Source organism: Periplaneta americana, chromosome 16 (genome assembly GCF_040183065.1).
Source record: "Periplaneta americana isolate PAMFEO1 chromosome 16, P.americana_PAMFEO1_priV1, whole genome shotgun sequence".
Classification (NCBI taxonomy): Eukaryota; Metazoa; Arthropoda; class Insecta; order Blattodea; family Blattidae; genus Periplaneta; species Periplaneta americana.
Genome location: NC_091132.1, coordinates 189,719,533 through 189,738,889, shown reverse-complemented (window position 1 = coordinate 189,738,889; position 19,357 = coordinate 189,719,533). Strand labels below are relative to the sequence as shown.

Sequence of the window (19,357 nt, the reverse complement as noted above, 5' to 3'; positions counted from 1 at the left end):
TTTCAACAAACTGGATGACAAAAGCTTCTCAACCGAATAATAGCAGGCATTTCCCACATTTATTCTGCGTTTTATTTCCTCCCGATTGTCATTTATATTTGTTACTGCTGCTCCAAAATATTTGAAATTTTCCACCTCTTCGAAGGATTAATTACCGGTACCAATTTTTAAATTTCCATTTCATACTATGTTCTGGACACGAGACGTAATCATATACTTTGTCTTTTCAGAATTTACTTCCGAACCTATCTCTTTGTTGCTTCAAGTAAAATTCCCGTGTATCCCTTAGTAGTTTCTGAATTTTCTCCTAACATATTCACGTCATCCGCATAGACAAGAAGCTGATGTAACCCGTTCAATTCTAAACCCTCTCTGTTATTCTGGACTTACCTAATGGCATATTCTAAAGTAAAGTTAAAAAGTGAAGGTGATGTATATTAATTAATATTAAATATTCAATCTTGCGTGCATTGCTTGAATTTGTAAAGTTGAAAGGAAAGTTGAACCACGTAGGTACACCTTATGTGTTGTCGGGCAGCCCAATTTATGAAAAACAGCCCAATTTTTTATAGCTGCCCAGCTGTATAAACAACAATCCTTGCGCATGCAGTATGCAAGATCACAGAAGGCCGTGAATGAGATGGCGTGCAAACGTGTTCTCCCAATCCAATGTTTGTAAGCTGTGGTGTTTGATTCATTAGTCTATTCTACATTGGCCATAAAGGAACTTACTACAGGCGTCATAATATTAAGACCGATTTCGACGATTTCACTGATAGGTAATATAAATTAGAAGTTAAGGTACGGAATGCCTTACAGGTATACCGTGTGGTCACTTTAAATACAGAATTGTGTTAACAGTACATATTGTGTACAGTGGAAGTGATGTAAGTGTGCAGATAGATGGGGGCATTGGAATACATTGAAATAAGGTGAATATTACTTATGTCCCAGCCACTATAGGAACTTCATAAAATACCTTGAAAATGCCTTGGATTTATAGTATTAATTAGTATAAATTGATGTGTGGGAGAGCTGTAAGCCCACTCAACCCGCCCTAAATACGTACCTTACTTATATACGAAAATCGTTGTGCGTGATTGTAGGATACGGCCATATTTTGTTAATGTAACAGAGGATTCAGTGTCGCCAACATAGCAATAATACTACACACCTAATCTAACCTAACCTCTCTCATAATACTACACACCCAATCAAACCTAACCAAACCTATCACATAATATACACCTAATCTAATCTCACCTAACCTAGCCTGTCACATAATACTACACACTTGTAGTAACATTCCTCATATTTAGTATAATTTCGTTTGCATGTATTGAGGGCCCTACTGCTGGTGTCGGTAGCCATCTAGTGTAAGTGTATCTTAATTCCAGAAATAAAATATGACGATTTTCGTAATAATTACATTTAGTTCCTTCAATCTATGTCGTGTGATATATTAAATTTGTTATTGTAGTAGTAGTAGTAGTAGTAGTAGTAGTAGTAGTAATAGTAGTAGTAGGTTTATTTTGCCTAGCAGAGTTAAGGCCATGAGGGCTTCTCTTCCATTCAACCAGGTTTCAGTAATATACATGAAATACAAAATTAGATTACAAAAGAACACCTTAGAAATTACATAAAATATAGTGGAAAATTACAAATAGTCAAGATCAGGTACACAATATAAGGACAATATAAAATAAAGTAGAAATCAGTTACATAACATAAGTGGAATATACACACATACACACACACACACAATTTATAAGACCTAAAATGCTCGAGATAAATTCGATGATTAATTCATTGAGATATAGTATACAGTTGATATATTAATAGGAAAATACATGTGGGTTACAAGACATAAAATGTTGATTAGCAAAGTCGTACTAAATGGCATACAAATACAAATGATTAAGTAATATATCGAGATAATAAAAAAAAAAAAAAGAAGAGAGAGGAGAAAAATAAACAACTTGGTCATTTAAGACTATTTAGAAACTTCCGCAAGAGTCTAGTTATGTTCAATAAAAACATTTCTAAGTAGGGTGTACTTAAAAGATTTTAGACTCTGACTGCTCCTGATTTCCTGTGACAAGGAATTCCAGGAACAGGCTGTGTGTATTGTGAAGGAAGCAGAGTAGAGAGATGTTTGATGATATGGAAGTGATAGAACAAGGTTATGCTGTGAACGTGTATCACGGTTGTGGTGGGATGCTAAAAGTTTGAAGCGAGGAACTAGGTAAATAAGTGTGGAATATCTAAAATCTGATACAGTAAACATAGTGAATGAACTGAATGTCTCTCCTGTAAACGAAGCCAAGATAATTGTAGTAATAGTACAATGAGAATTGAAATGTGTTGTGCTAGTATTGAAAATTGGTTTATATCGCCACATTGGCAGTGATAAAAGAGTGCAATATTCGTTCAGTGGCCGGTGGATACTCTATATTCACCAAATAAATAAAACATTTATTACGCGTTTTGTAATTAAGTGCATGGCTCATTAGAAAATGAGGCTGAAATTCTGGTTGGTTTGACAACAGAGCTTCGCCGACTCACCTACGAGGACACACACACGAACTTGATCTAAATAGCAGCATTTCGTCCCTTGATCACTGCAGAAGCGTTGTCAGATTTCTTCAAGGCAGAAAATAACGATACGTGTTAATCTAGTTGGTGGTATTTTTTTCCAGGAAAGCTACACCAATGGACTGCCAATCAATATTGCAGTAAAATATGTGAAAATGTTAATTACTTCGTCCTATTCTGAATCAATCAATCAATCAATCAAACTCCGGTATCTCCTCATGAGGAGCATAGGACATTCACAAAGTTCCTCCATCGGACCCTATTTGTAACCAACTTCTTCACTTCGCTCCATGTTTTCCCCTCCCTAGCAATTTCCTCCAAAACTGTTCTCTTCCATGTATTTTCTGGCCTTTCTCTTGTTCTACTACCCTGTGGGTTCCAATCCAAAGCCATTCTTTCTACTGCTCCATCTTCTTTCCTGATTGTGTGCCCTATCCAATTCCACTTTCGTCTTTTAATTTATATTGTGATTTCTTTCTGATTTGTTATCTTCCATAGTTCTGAGTTTGTGATTATATCTGGCCAACTAATTTTCAAAATTCTTCGTAAACATCTATTAACAAATGTTTGCAGTTTATTTTGTATAATTTTACTTGTTTTCCATATCTCACAACCATATAATAAGACTAATTTCACATTACTGTTAAAGATTTTAATTTTTGTAGATCTAGATATAATATAAGATTTCCATATTGGGTACAACTGGACAAATACACTATTTGCATTTTTTATTCGGTTCTTTACATCCTCAAAGGCTCCACCATCCTTGTCAATTATACTACCCAAATATTTAAATTCTAGAACAGTATCAATGTTATTATTATTTATTATAATTTTATCTGTCTTTTTACTATTTAATCTCATTTCTCCTATTCTGAATAGACTTTTATAATCTGCTCATATTTCTAAATAGATGTCAATGTCTGACTCCACACTTCTGGTTGCAATGGATGTCATCAAGATTGAACCCGAAGCTGATCTGTTGGCCATGCAGTTAAATGATTGCACATATACAGAAGAACAGAGGCCTTCATTGGAGGTAAATGGAAGAATACAATAATGCTTATTTTCTTTGTAAATGTTAGAATTCAATTCTAATAATTTTTTCTTGTTTATCATGAGTTTAACTGTAATAATTTGCTAGTGGTTATTACTTTGCCTTTATATCGCTCTCACAAGCAATACACTAAATTGGTGTCACGTATTTCAGGGACGTGTTCCTAACATCAAAACAGTAAAAAGAAAGTTCATATGAACATGGGTCTGAAATTCATATATTTCAAGACAAAAGACAAGACAAGACAAAATTTAATGTTACAAAAATTGCTCGAAGTTGCTTTCTCCTGCTTCGATGCATCCCCTTAGCCTGCGTTCCATGCATTGGCGCATTCTGTTGAAAATTCCTGGAGTGTTTCGTATTTAATAAAATCCAGTTTGGATACGCTCTCTCAGAATATCAACATCAGACACAGGAGTCGCCTAAACCAGAAACTTTAAATGTCCCCAGATGAAGAAATCCATTGTATTCAAATCAGGTGATCGAGTAGGACATTCAATGAATCCCCTTCGACCAATCCATCTTTACGGAAATTGATCATTCAAAAAATTATGAACTTTTATTTTTTATTTATTTTATTGGGTTATTTTACGACACTGTATCAACATCTAGGTTATTTAGCGTCTAAATGAAATGAAGGTGATAATGCCAGTGAAATGAGTCCAGGGTCCAGCACCGAAAGTTACCCAGCATTTGCTCGTATTAGGTTGAGGGAAAACCCCGAAAAAAAAACCTCAACCAGGTAACTTTCCCCGACCGAGATTCGAACCCGGACCACCTGGTTTCGCGGCCAGACGCGCTGTCAGTTACTCCACAGGTATGGACTCTTATTGAAAAAGTCATGAGCAACACATTGCTATAATTTCAATTTCAACAATGTAACAAAAACGATTATATGATCATAATCTACAGACTTTATAGTATATATTGATATATTGTGACGTCATTAACTCCTATCATAAGACCACAGGCAATGTTTGCAAAATGGTCGACAACGATGGTTCATTTCGACAGCATGCAGTCATTAAATTCCTTGTCAAAGAAGAAAGATCTGCTCCTGAAATTCACCTCAGACTTCAGCGTGCATACGGAGATGTGTGCATGGGCGCCAGCAGCGTTAGGAGATGGGTGAAACATTTCGAAGATGGGAACACGAGCATCCAAGATGAGCCTTGTAGCAGCCGCCCTCGAACTGCCTCAATGGAACGCAACGAGGAAAGAGTTTATGAGTTCTGTGATGAATTTTAGTTGTTTTTCTTGAACCTGGACAGACCATACATGCTGTCTGCTATATTCAGACAGCTTTAGAGCTCCATCGTGCATTGTGTGAGAAACGCCCTGGAAAAAAGATCATCTTGCAACATGATAACGTGTGGACTGACACTGATCGTGTCACCGTGGAGAAAATCAGAACATTTGGGTGGAAAACTCTTCCGCAACTCCCTACAGTACCCACTTGGCACCCTCCGACTACCATCTTTACGGTTCTGTAAAGGAGCAGCTGCGAGGCCAATGCTACGAGATGCCGGAGAACATCCGGAAAGCAGTGCATTAGTGTCTTCGGGCAGATGAAACGGACTTCTACAGCAAGGGAATTTTCAAACTTACAGAACGGCGGGAAAAATGTGTGCAAAGAAATGGAGAATATGTTGAAAAGTGACAGAAAAGTCTGTAGATTAAGATGATGTACCTGGTTTCTCTAAAAAATAAAAATTAAGATTTATAATAATGTGTTGCTCATGACTTTCAGTATGACCCTCGTAATATGTTAACAATAAAATATAAATATAGGTTGGAGTGCAGGAGACTTCATCTCACGACGTAAACTGACCCACTGAATACTGTACATCTCGGTCGACATAACACACCTCCCTCAACAATTGATCGATCGATCACTTCAGAACAAAACCCAGGGATGTTACAGAAATAATCTCTCTCTATACCCAGATTCTTCGCTATAAGGTATGAAAGTCCTTGCTAATAAAATAAAACAAATAATGATTTTATATTGTCTCTATGATGCAGGAAGGGACTTCATCAAATCCTCAAGGTGATGGAATAAAGACGGAGTATGAGGACCCCAGCTATCATCTCAATTCAGAAGTGAAAATAGAGGAAACTCCACTGCCAGTTAACTTTTCCATCAAATCTGAAGCCGAGGTGAGTGGAGTTAACTGACTCCTGGCATGGTGTGTGTCAGCACTGTCCCCATTTGGAGTTTGATTTGTTACGGGAATCTTTTGTATGGAATTGCTCTGTTTTATAAAATATAACCTTTCATATTCTCGGCACATAATCAGTTAGTTCTTCAATTTGAGAAATACCCTGGGGTTCCTTGGAACACACTTTAAGAAATATTTATTTACAGTAATTAAGGATTGCCAGTAAGTAAATACAACATTTAACCTGCAACCTGGGACATATTATTTTTGTCACACTGTCTTGGATGTGGGGTATTTTTTACCCAGTTCTAGAAACCAGGCGCTATTTTCATGTCTGTGTGACATATGACAATGAAATTAAGTTTGGAGGCACATGAGATAATATTTCATAATTAAAAACAAAAAAATATATATTTTTGTGGAAAGGAAGGCTTTACTGCCATCAAATTTGTATTTTGAGAAACTCCTCGACACTTTTTTACACTCTGTTAATAAACAAATAATGGAAGCAATAACTTAATCATTAACAAAATTGAATATCAGAACATTGAACGGTAAACAATAATGCATAAATTAACCTCAAAATAAATTCCACTGTTACAAAACTTTTACCAAATATTTAGATTGAATTTAGGCAGTTGTGACAAACATAATTTCTGCAGCCTCCTCTGGATCTATATCACAATCATTGTCACCAAAGTCACTTTCTTCAGCTTCCAAAGTATTCTGCATCCAACCACTGAACTTCGGATCATCAGCCCGCATACAGTCCTACGATGGGGATGTCATGTTTACCTTTAGAGAAGAAATGAGATAAATATGGAAAAACTAACGTTACCTGCGATATGGGGTATAATCTACCCGAGCCTGAAATTAAAGCGGTTTCGGTTATAATTACTCACCTACAGGAACACAACAGTTACATCTAACAATGAATAATCAACTGCCGTGAAGGTACTCCGTAGCGCTCCTGTGTTGGGTGATGAATAACAGAATTAACGAAGGATTTTAAAATGGCTTGGCTAGAATATACCCCACATCCAAGGTTACGGGTTAAATTGCACAGTACTAAAACTGTTTTCAGGATGTGGGCACAGTGAAGGAGGAGCAGAGCCTGGAGGTAACGACGGAGGAGGCTGAATTCCTGCCTGAGAGGTGAGTCAGGGAACCGGTCACCACTTCATCCTTTTTCTTTCTAGTTGGTTATTTAACAACGCTGTATCAACTACTAGGTTATTTAGCGTCGATGAGATTGGTGATAGCGAGATGGTATTTGGCGAGACGAGGCCGAGGATTCGCCATAGATTACCTGGCATTCACCTTACGGTTGGGGAAAACCTCGGAAAAAAACCCAACCAGGTAATCAGTCCAAGCGGGGATCGAGTTAGTTAGTGGGGTTTGAAAAGGGCGCGTCAGCTACTATGGCTATTTGCGACCTTATCTAAAATCTTTTACTAAACACAAACACAATACAATAACCAGAATACTTAAAAGAACTAATAAGCATCACGGTTAAAACGAGGCAAACAAATGCAGTTTTAACAAGGTGAAGCATAAAAACCATAAAAGTGAGTTCTCAGACCCTAAGTAGTATTTAAAAAGAAAAAACAAAACAATAAAACAAATGCCACCAGAAATAAATTGTCTGGCGCATTTATAAAATGCACGGATGTAAAAGGTCCGAATGTCAAGTTTGTTAAAATCATATACTAAAAAAATGTTACCTTCAGATGTAAAGAGTCCAGAGGATAAGTAAAACGGGTCAATAAGAACCTATATCACCCTGTCAAGTCCTGTATTCGATAAAAATATCAGAATTGCATTTTTACAATTAAAATCATTTCCAAGAGCGTCACGTAGAGTCGGCCGAATTCCATATTGCCGACAGATACAGTCATATTTTCTACACTGTAATAAAAAATGTTCCACTGTAAGTGGAACATGGCATAGATCACACTCCAGCTGAGGCTTGCCACCTGCGGGGATCGAACCCGCGCCCGAGTGTAACTTCAGACTGCAAGGCAAGTGTCTTAACCAACAGACCCACGCCGGTGGTTTCACTTCATCCTTGATAGACTTTCATTAATTAATTCATTCATTCATTTATTCATTCATAGCAATTTCCTTCATTTTTAAGGTTTGTTCATTATCTATTTTTAGCAGACTTTTCTCAATCGACTGCACCATGTTTTTTCCTTTATTCTATACTCTGTTTATAATAACAATGTAGGTTACAGAGTGTTTCAAAAGTAATGGTCAATAATTTACAAATGAGAAGTACAAACTAACCCAAGCAAAAATGCTGCAATACATATAGGTCCGCAAATGAACCATTGTTGAGATAATGCAGATTTTCTGTTGAGATTCCTCCCTGACTAAGAGCACATGTGCAGACATCCCTAACTGAATTATATCTAGAGCATTTGTTCAAAATGCTGTCCATGGAATTGAACACAACGTTGTGCTCCTCTCTGTAGTGAGCTGCGAATCCTCCCAGACAGTTCTGGATCATATTTTATTTGCTAAAAGACATGTTCAGTCCGAAACCGCAACTCCTGAACTGAGAAATAATGACCTGAGAAATGTAAACAAGTCTTTTTACATGATCCGAAGACAGAAATTTAATCGAATTTAAATCTGGTGGTCTAGGAGGCTATGGTATAAGCACAGTCTAGTATATATTGTCACGATGCTCAACACGTAGTAAATATGCATCCATAGATAGTTGCTAACCACTGTGATCGCTACTATTGTCTCCTCACAGACAATGCGAAATAGTTAGTTATAGGTAGACCATGTACAAAAAACAATTATGGCGGAATCCTTACCTTATTTCCTTCTCCCACACTCGCTGTGCGAACCCCTCCGTGCATTTCCCTCTGTCGATCACCAATCAGAGTCTGTCTCTGAACTCAGGTCGGCAGCACTAGACCTGCTACTGTCGTCACTCCCATTGGATAACGGTATGATTACGCTGTCTACTGCTGCATCAACCGTACACTCCTGGTCAAGATATTTGTCTTCTATTTTCCTCACATGCTCACAACATTTCCTCCATTTTTCGGACGGATATTCATTCATAAGTTTTACGACTAAACTTTTTTTCTCGCCTAAGGATGTGCTAATACTTTGGCTAGCTACTTGACCTTTTATGTCACCCCAAACCAGCTCGATCGAATTTAAGTCGGGATGATATGAGGGAAGCCGAAGGGGTATGTGACCATATTTCATGATGAGTTCATCAACTACGTATCTTCATTTGTGATGAACTCCTTTCACTATCTTAAGAAGCTGCGACCTCGTGTGTGACTCAGTGAAGTCAATTTCATGTTTCCTCAGCCACTCCACTATTTGTGTCGAGGAGTTGCTGTGGCAGACCTCTTATCTATCTCCACATTGTGATATTTAGCGTTATCCATCACAATAACGATAGGAGATTCTAATTTAGGAAGGAGTTCATTTTCCATCCGTCTACAATAATTATCCGCGTTCATGGAGGTATGATAATCCCCATGTTTTTGTCCACTTTTAAACACCAACAATGCACCTTCCATGAATCCCTCTTCCCCTCCACCATGTAACACTGTTAGTCTTTCCCCTTTTCCTATTTTCGTTAGAATGCCTAATTCCTCCTCTGCCTGCCAGCATGATTTCACAGAGTGTGATTCTTGAATGTAAGTTTCGTCTACATAAACAATATATTTGCCTTCCCTCCTATGTTTTCTTATTTCTTTCAAATAACGTGTTCTCCACACTGCAATATCTGGTCTTTCTACCAATACTTTTCTATTATTTTGGCACTTTTTCCATTTGAAACCAATTTTATTTCATGTCTGACGTAGAAATTCTCGTCCACAGTCAATAACCTGATCTTCCTTCAAAGCCGTTAACAGTTTTCCAACTGTTGGACATTCTCTTTCAACGGCATAAAATCCACGAATTTTTTGCCTTATGGCACAGACTGTAAAATTGTCCACTTTTACACTTTTCTTTCTTTCCCCCTTTTTTCCATCGGGTGTAGAGAAAGATAGAGATCCCTTTGCTAAACTCTGTATTCCTTCCTTCACAATTCTGCTGATCACTCTTTCCGAAACTCCAGTGGCTTCACTTGTTACACGTGCAACATTAATGTCCATCTTGTGTTCTTCTTTCTGCCTTTTAAAGAACTGATGCACATTATATAACTATTTCGCGGGCCTGGCCTCTTAGCGGCCTACCAGATTTAGATGTCGAAGGCATCCTAACCTAAAAGTACTAAAACTTAAATGCAAACCACTATTACTTTTATGTATTTATTTTACACTTCACTTGGTCGCGACTGTATGTACTCACTACGAAATCAGCACTGACCTCCGCCTACGTGTTCATCATGATCACGAGTTGCGGGAGGGGAGATTTGCGCATGCGCATTGCAACTGCATTTACAAAGTGGTAGACCTATAGTTAGTTAATTAGTTAGTTAGTTAGTGGGGTTTTAAAAGGGTGCGTCAGCGGCTATGGCTATTTGCGCCCTTATCTAAAATTATTTACAGAACAGAGACACAATACAATAATCAGAATGCTTAAAAGAACGAAGAAACGTTGTCACTGTTAAAACGAGGTTCACAAATGCAGTTTCAACAGGTTGATGAATAAAAATCATAAAAATCTCAGCCCTTAACTAGTATTTAAAAAGAGACAGTAAAATAATAAAACAAATGCTACCACAAATAAATTATCTGGCGCATTTCTAAAATACTCAGATGTAAAAGGTCCGAATGTCAAGTTTGTTAAAAAAAATTATATATACACTAAATAACAAATTTAACCTCCGGATGTAAAGGGTCTAGGGGACAGGAAAACGGTCAATAAAAAAAATTAAATCATCCTGTCAAGTCCAGTATTTGATAAAAATCTGAGAACTGCATTTGTACAATTAAAATCGTTTCCAAGAGCGTCACATAGAGTCGGCCGAATTCCATATTGTTGATGGACACGGTCCTATTTTCTGCAATGCAATAAAAAGTGTTCCACCGTAAGTGGAACACGGCATATATGACACTCCGGCTGAGGTTCGCCATGTAAGAGATGGCCAAATGCGAAATAGTACCAGCACAGTCTATTGTTCCTAGTACCCTCATTGTCTGTAATGAGGTGATAGCAGCGATCCTAGTGGTTAGCAACTATCTATGGATGCATTTATATTACATATTGAGCTTTGTGACTGTATATACCAGACTGTGGTATAAGTCCTCCTCTGCATAAGGGAATGTCCCATGAATGGTTAATTTGCGGGCCAATGTGTATTGGAGCCTTTTTGCTTCTTTGAGTTTGTACTTTTCATCTGTAAATTATTGGTCACTTTTCAAACACCCGATATACTAATTCCTAATCCTCTCAATTGAGTTACAGTTACCTGTAATAAATTGTTTCAAAGTTCCGGATATTTGCTTAAAGCACTGCTGCGAATTCTAACATTGGATCAATAAAATGTTGGCATAATGGTGGAAGATTGAAATCCTTTACATAATAGACTTACTTACTGGCTTTTAAGGAACCCGGAGGTTCATTGCCGCCCTCACATAAGCCTGCCATTGGTCCCTATCCTGAACAAGATTAATCCATTCTCTATCATATCCCACCTCCCTCAAATCCATTTTAATATTATCTTCCCATCTACGTCTCGGCCTCCCTAAAGGTCTTTTTCCCTCCGGCCTCCCAACTAACACTCTATCCATTTCTGGATTCGCCCATACGTGCTACATGCCCTATGCCCATCTCAAACGTCTGGATTTAATGTTCCTAATTATGTCAGGTGAAGAATACAATGCGTGCAGTTCTGTGTTGTGTAACTTTCTCCTTTCTCCTGTAACTTCATCCCCCGTAGCCCCAAATATTTTCCTAAGAACCTTATTCTCAAACACCCTTAACCTATGTTCCTCTCTCAAAGTGAGAGTCCAAGTTTCACAACTATAAAGAACAACCAGTAATATAACTGTTTTATAAATTCCAACTTTCACATTTTTTAACAGCAGACTGGATGATAAAAGCTTCTCAACCGAATAATAACAGGCATTTCTCATATTTATTCTGTGTTTAATTTCCTCCCGAGTATCATTTATATTTGTTATTGTTGCTCCAAGATATTTGAATTTTTCCATCTCTTCAAAAGATAAATTTCCAAGTTTTAGATTTCCATTTCGTACAATATTCTCGTCACGAGACATAATCATATACTTTGTCTTTTCGGGATTTACTTCCAAACCAATCTCTTTACTTGTTTTCAGTAAAATTCCCGTGTTTTCCCTAATCGTTCGTGGATTTTCTCCTAACATATTCACGTCATCCACATAGACAAGCAGCTGATGTAACCCGTTCAATTCCAAATTCTCTCTGTTATCCTGGACTTTCCTAATGGCATATTCTAGAGCAAAGTTAAAAAGTAAAGGCGGTAGTGCATCTCCTTGCTCTAGCCCACAGTGAATTCAAATTCAAATTCAAATTTATTTACAATTGACATTTGAATTGAATACATGTGAATAGATACTCGAAATGAGCATAATGCTCGTGCTTGGGTACAGTCCAGTAGTCTACATAAATTTTACAGGGTTCAAATAATAATGCTGATGATATAAATAATAATAATAATAATAATAATAATAATAATAATAATAATAATAATAATAATAGAATAATCATGACAGAAATGATACAAAGATTGTAATACAAAATAATTCATTAATAATAATAATAATAATAATAATAATAATAATAATAATAAAACAAAAATATTTACAATAATAAAATAAATACTAAGACGGATAGAATAAAATATAAAACCACTAGCGAGAGTTAACACAACTTAAATAAGCATATAATAACCGGAAAAAATGCCAAACTCGAAAATCAACAGAAAAGTTCGTTGTATCGCAGACGACAGCAACCGCTGTATTGACATTGTGTTGTGCATTAATGGTAGTAGGGGGGAGCTGAAAGTCTACGTAACTGCCGTTCTCTTCGAATCTTCTCGTAAAATCATGGGAAGTTAATGCTGCAAAAACAAAATGTCTTCGAGTCAAACTGTTCATTATTACCAGGATAAATACAAATAATACTGAAATATATTAATCAAGTTTCAGTTATAAATCTCCCCTTTTGTGCAAGAGGTATCATATCAAAATATTTTATGAATGGTGGGGAAAATATAAATTTCAGTAACTTTCTAGTGACAAGTACAATCAAGTGTATCTGTGGCGATGCTAAGGAATCATTTATTGGAGATATACACTGTTATTAATTAAGAAAATGATCTATTTATATTTATTACAATGTTTTATCTTATAGGGTACATGCATCAGATAAATACAATAAAAATTAGTGTCATATAATGATAGTAACACTTAAAAAAATTATAATAAAATTTATCAAATATCATACAAACATTTTCAATTTATTTTTAAACTTAAGAATGTGTAAATTGCTTAGGTCTGGATTATTTTTCAATACTGAATTGTATAGTCTTGGTCCATAATTCCTACTGTGTCTTAATCCAGCTGTAGTGTGGCATTTAGGTTCTGCCAAAAGAGTTGGGACATTTCTTCTGGTGTTATGTATATGTTTTTCAGTTATAAAATTCATTCGATTTTTGTGAAAATAAGTTAGTAATGTATGTTTATATATTTGCTCAATTTTTAGTACTTGGAATTCAGAATAAATAAATTGTGTCGGATAATCAAGTGGTTATGCAGACAAATTTTGATGATAGTCTTTGTCATTCTACCCCATCCTATTATTCCGTATTGGATGACTGATTGAAACAAGGCTAGAATTGGAAACGCATCTGACAGAAACTGGTCTATACGGACTCTGCTGTACGTTTCACTGAGACACATTTTAATTAATCGAACTAGTTTCTTGGTAATACCTAATTCAATAAGAATATCATATAAAACTTCTCTCTTAACCGAGTCATATGTCATACGTAATAGACTACATTCATTATTGGTATTACTTATTTACTTACTACTTATTTAGTTTATCTCGGTATTAATGCTTCTTTTACTGCCACGAAGTTTCTAACAGTCACTAATATCGCATTTTGATTCCAGAAGTCTGAATACTGACGACAGTGAAACGCGACCGGTGAGCACAAGTCCTGAGAAATCTGCCTGGGATGGTACTGTGAAGTCTCAGGATTACGACCAGTTGCCTAGAAGAAACAAGTTGCAATCGAGGTCCCGCAAATGCAGAACCAAGAGGTGCCTCAAGTGTGATATTTGTGGACTGGTCCTAAAGACTGCTGCTAAGTTCAGCATACATTTCCGCGCACACACCGAGAAAAGAAAATCCAAATGCGATATCTGTGGGAAATCTTTTTCTCAGTCAGGAAATCTAACCGCACACTTACGAACGCACACAGGCGAAAAGCCATTCAAATGCGCAACGTGTGGGAAATGTTTCGGGAGATCGGGAAGTCTCAAATACCACGTGCGAACTCACACGGGAGAAAAGCCTTTCAAATGCGACGTTTGTGGGAAATATTTCTCGCAGTTGGGAACCCTGCGAGTCCATTTACGAGCACACACTGGCGAAAGGCTATATCGGTGCGTCTTCTGTAATAAATGCTTCTTACACTCGGGAAGCCTGAAAATCCATATACGTAGCCACACAGGCGAGAAGCCTTATGAATGCGATACTTGTGGGAAAGGTTTCACGACATCTGCGACTCTCAGAGATCATGAGCGTATTCACGCGAAAGACAAGCACTACAAATGCTGCATTTGTGGGAATATTTACTCAACGTCGGGAGGCCTAAGGTACCATGATTGTAAGTACAAGGCGAAAATCATTAGAAATTGAAAATATTTGAGTAAAATGCCTCTGTATCAAGAACTCTGAAATATAACAGTGCGCATATTTTTCAAGCAGTTCAAATGCAATGTTCCTACGCATGTTTCTTACAACCACACTATTAAACATTCTCTTTAGCAGTTTTCTTGAGTTTTGAAAAGTCGATCATCTGTGATGATTATTGGATATATGTAACATACTCTGTGTGTACAAGAATAAACAGCATATAAACTATTATCTGTGAAACCTTTGGGGGATGGATTCATTCATTCATTCATAGTGTTCTGCCCAAGAGCAGGTTTTTCACTGCAAACCCAGCATTCTCCAGTCTTTCCTATTTTCTGCCTTCCTCTTTGTCCCTTCATATGATCCATATATTTTAATATCGTCTATCATCAGATATCTCCTTCTGCTCCGATCTTTTCTCCCGTTCACCATTCGTTCCAGCGCATCCTTCAGTAGAGCTTATCAGCACAGCATGGCATTACGTCGCCGATACAGTGATGGTTCTCCCGCTTCACAATACAGGCTCTCTATCCGACTCGTTCAGAAGGCCCCTGTAGCGAGTCGTATCCCATGATGATGCATAGTATGTAAAAGACGTAATTTCGATTTAGTTGATAAGTCATAAATAAAACAGTCATAATCCAGCTTTGACCGTATAAGAACAAGACAAAGGCGTAAAAGCATTGTATGGTCTGCACCCCAGCGAACCCCTGACAAAAGGCTTAAAATATTTAAGGACTTTTCACAACGACTTCTCAAAGCACGTATATGCTACTCTCACGTTAATTTATAGTCAAATATAAGGCCCAAAAATCTGGCAGTGTACATTATATTGCAACTCCATTCCATTAAGACGTAGTTCAGGATGTGGATGCAGTCCACGATGGTTGTAGAAGTGGACACACTGCGTTTTAAGAGTGGAGAATTTAAAGCCATTGCGAACAGCCCATTCTGATGGCATGTTGTTGATCAGTTGCAACTGTCGGTCAATAGATGGAAGATATCGGGAGCTGTAATATAAACTAATTCATCGATGTACAGTTTCCCTAGAAAAGGATGAGACGATTGAATATTCCTAAGTCTCAGATGTAAGACACTGCGCATGATCGGAGACCAGAGCACTGATACACAAGATAACGAATATTGAGTTACTTAAATTCAGGCTATTTGGTTTGTTACTAGCATCGTTCCGAAATTCACTTCAAAAACTGCAAAAAAATATAATATTACGTAAATAAAAGATAAATATATACATAAATCGTGTAGTTAAATCGACAATGGACCTTCATGACTAGATCGACACTCTGCACAGAAAGGAAAGCTTTCGTGTCGTTTCAATAGCTCAGACGCTAAGACTTCTGCGTCTAGTGCAGAAGAGTGCGATTTCGTTTCCTAGTCTGCACAACGATTTTTTTTTTTTTGTCTAAATAACTTTGAAATAGCTAAATAACGTTGAAATAGAGTTTTACAAAGTCCTCAGATTAAGTGTTAATGATCACAGATATTACAAAATTACAATTTATAATATTGTATACGTTAATCTAATGAATGCATTTATACATACACACACATACAATGTAAATGCATATATAGTAAAAACTAACAATTAAAATGAAATTAAAAAATATTCCTAAGCCACACAGACAAACTTTTACAAAGGTTTAGAGTCCTTAGGCTATATCATTTGTTGAGTAGTTCTTACAATATTTTATTAGTAGCTTTCCCATATGTGTAAGAAATGCACTCGCACAAAACAATTTTTGTTAAAAGTGTGGCTTTGGATTATTTCATTCTCATCCCTTCAGTTGATTTTAACTATTTTATCTACGTGTTTGCAATAGTGTTTAATTTAATGTGCATTCAATTTTATTCATGTTATGATTGAATGAAAAAGCACTGTTGCCGTTATTGACTAATTACATATATTAATACTAATTATTAAATGCATCTGTTAAGTAACCAATTGCAGTATCTTTTGCAATATCCTGAATGTTTAAGTTGTCAATAATATTTCTGTACTATATACTATAAGACATTAAAATAATTTGCAGTAGATTTGGGATCCTCTAGTTTATAATCACTGGTTTTAATGAAAAAATATTTTCTTTCTTAGAATATCTACAAGTTTAATTTTAATAATATTCCGAATAGCTTTAATTGCATTATCTGAATGTTGTACTTTTCTATTCAAATGTATTCTACGAGTATTTCCCTCTTTCATAATTTTTGATAAATTACACCGTACTTATAGTATTTAAGAACATGAGGATCATTACATTGCAACTCAATACATATAGATTCTTCTTTTTAATACACGAGATTTTTAAGTCCCTGCGTTATCTACATGTTTTTACTTTTGGATTTTTTCACAACATTGAGTGGAGAACATCCACTAAAGTGATTCTGAAATTAAAGTGAAAAATACAATACATTTACTCTTAATATCAGTAGTACCAGTATCATATACGTTGTTCCAAGATTCATTTTGTAGACATAAATGTAAATAGTCACTAGATACAGCATTTACGACCCTTTTTTAGTTTTTAAATTAATATTTTGAAATTGTTCAGTGACATTGGAAACACTTAGGATTTGTTTATCATGTTCAGACAAGCCATTGATTATAGGTTCTGTCGAATAGGTTCTGTCAGTCTAATTCTGTGTACAAAACTTTTATCAATGGCTATGCTACTTCAGCTTGTATATAGGTGGGAAAATGACTCTACGACTAAAGTTTCCAGTTTGAAGGAGTGAATTTAATTTACTTTTACGGAAAAGTTCCGAGAGATAATCTATGTTTATGTCACTACAGATCACATTCCATATCAGATTTCTAAAGTCTTTTCTTTACAAATTCAATGTTGGCTATAAATATTAATAAATAATGTAAGAAATATGAATGATTGTAGTTAGAAGTCTGATTTACATTATAAAAAGCAAGAAGTTACATTCCGCTGCAAGATTCGAACTTTCGATGTTTGGTTTTGTCGTCCAACGCATAAGCACGGACCTATTCAATGCTTATATTAATAACCTAGAATTTAGCTGTAGCAATGTGGTGTCATAACTTGGGATTTGTTTACTTAATGTAATTAGATTTAATTTGATTAGTTTCGCAACAATAATTGGACTTCAGTTATATCCTGTTATTTAAATATTTAATTTACGGTTGATTTATTAACTCTTACTGTGCAAGATGCCCCTTATTTCAATAATTCTATATCACGCTAAATAGTCATTGTCTACACTAAAGTATTATCGTCATCCCTCATTTCTCATCGTAATGCGAACCGACGTGACATGAGACATCGAGTTATAGCTCTAGTTGAGGCTGGATATGGGGCTAGATCTGCTGGCCGTTTGGTCAGTGTTCCTGGAAGTACAGCCGCGAAGGGGTTCATCGTTACAAAATTCAGGGGAGGTCGAAAATCGCCCTATTCCTGGGCGTCCGCGGATGTCTTCATTGGAAGAGGATGCGCTCTTATTCGAGACAGTTCGACGGACCCCTTTCGGACTGCTAACGAAATAAGAGCAGCATCTAACTTTCCCGGTTCTTCATAGACTGTGATCAGCAGGTTGAGGAACCGCGGTATTAGGAGCCGGAGGGCTGCGCAAATGGAAATATTGGGGGAAGCACAAGCTGTCAACCATCTTGCCTTCGTTACCAATCGAGTGGATTTCGATTGGAGAAATGTATGATGGTATGTGGACAAGATTTTAAGTCAACGGGTCTTTTTTTGTTTTTTTTTATGATTTTTGTTTCAGGAAGAATACTTTTAACTTCCAAGTAAGATTTATTTATTTTTTGACGAGGTTCAGCCCACTTGTAGACCAAAAACTTGGGCATAAATTATTCCATATTTTTCGACAAATTATACAGTCGAGGAACTCTGAACAAATTAATTACACCTGAATAAAAAAAAGAGTTCTACCTGGGATCGAACACGAAACGCTTCGGTTACACGGTGGAACCGACACGCTACTATATGAGCTACCGAGACAAGACAGTGACAGCCGCAGTCCAGAATGTAGATCCGATAGCAGGCATTTGCCATTCGGTACAGAGAAGCAATGATATTTTGTTACCCGAGCTATGTTGTGAAATCGTAGCCTTAAATGGCTGTCTTCTTCGTGATCCTTATTCTGGTCCTTGTCCTTGTAACAAATTCTTGTTCTATTTGTCATGGTACTTATCGTTATACGTCGATATCGAGTGAACCACGCTGTAGAACTTTAACTTCCGACAACCAAGAATCGTCTCATTCTTTTTAAGGGTAACTGTACAACAGTTATCCACACAGTTATGCACACAGTGGGCAATACCATTATTCGCAATGCGGAATAGAATAGCGCTTAATACAGACCCCTGCGGAACGCCGTTTTCTTGAAGATTTTCGTTAGAAAGTTAGGTGTCTACTCGTACTCGGAAATAGCGCTCTACCATAAACTTCACAATAAAAGATGGTAGACTGCCACGAAGTCCTCAATCATGCAGAGAGAAATATAGCGATGAAAATGAAGCGAGAAGAAAGAGGGCTGAGTGGTAATAAGTCGATAAATGTGCGAAAATAAAAGCACGATAGCCACCATTGCATCCCCCGGTCACCAACTTGACAGAACCCATAACGACCAGCATATTTGTAGGAAGTTATCAAAGTCCGGATTTAGTTAGTGGGGTTTATAAAGAGCTCGTCAGACACTGTGGCTA

General features: G+C 36.7%; 1 protein-coding gene across 2 annotated transcripts; it reads left to right on the top strand.

The window, feature by feature from the left end:
* The first annotated feature begins 630 nt into the window (after positions 1-630).
* LOC138692270 (zinc finger protein 239-like) lies at positions 631-14,880 on the top strand. 2 transcript variants are annotated; one of them, XM_069815430.1, is made up of 5 exons: positions 631-779; positions 3,509-3,634; positions 5,678-5,812; positions 6,899-6,969; positions 13,902-14,880. In XM_069815430.1, exons 2-5 carry the CDS (start codon positions 3,509-3,511, stop codon positions 14,650-14,652), a joined length of 1,083 nt encoding a protein of 360 aa, XP_069671531.1. In that variant the 5' UTR covers positions 631-779; the 3' UTR covers positions 14,653-14,880. The 2 variants fall into 2 exon arrangements, with proteins under 2 accessions (XP_069671531.1, XP_069671532.1); XM_069815431.1 differs by lacking the exon at positions 631-779 and adding an exon at positions 791-932.
* The last annotated feature ends 4,477 nt before the right edge of the window (positions 14,881-19,357 follow it).

Bases quoted from the DNA above. Each gene is read 5' to 3' on its own strand.
- LOC138692270 (XM_069815430.1), top strand. From the start codon at position 3,509: ATGTCAATGTCTGACTCCACACTTCTGGTTGCAATGGATGTCATCAAG. The intron at 5,813-6,898 runs GTGAGTGGAGTT...AACTGTTTTCAG, and splicing joins CCATCAAATCTGAAGCCGAG to GATGTGGGCACAGTGAAGGA. The intron at 6,970-13,901 runs GTGAGTCAGGGA...TTTTGATTCCAG, and splicing joins GCTGAATTCCTGCCTGAGAG to AAGTCTGAATACTGACGACA.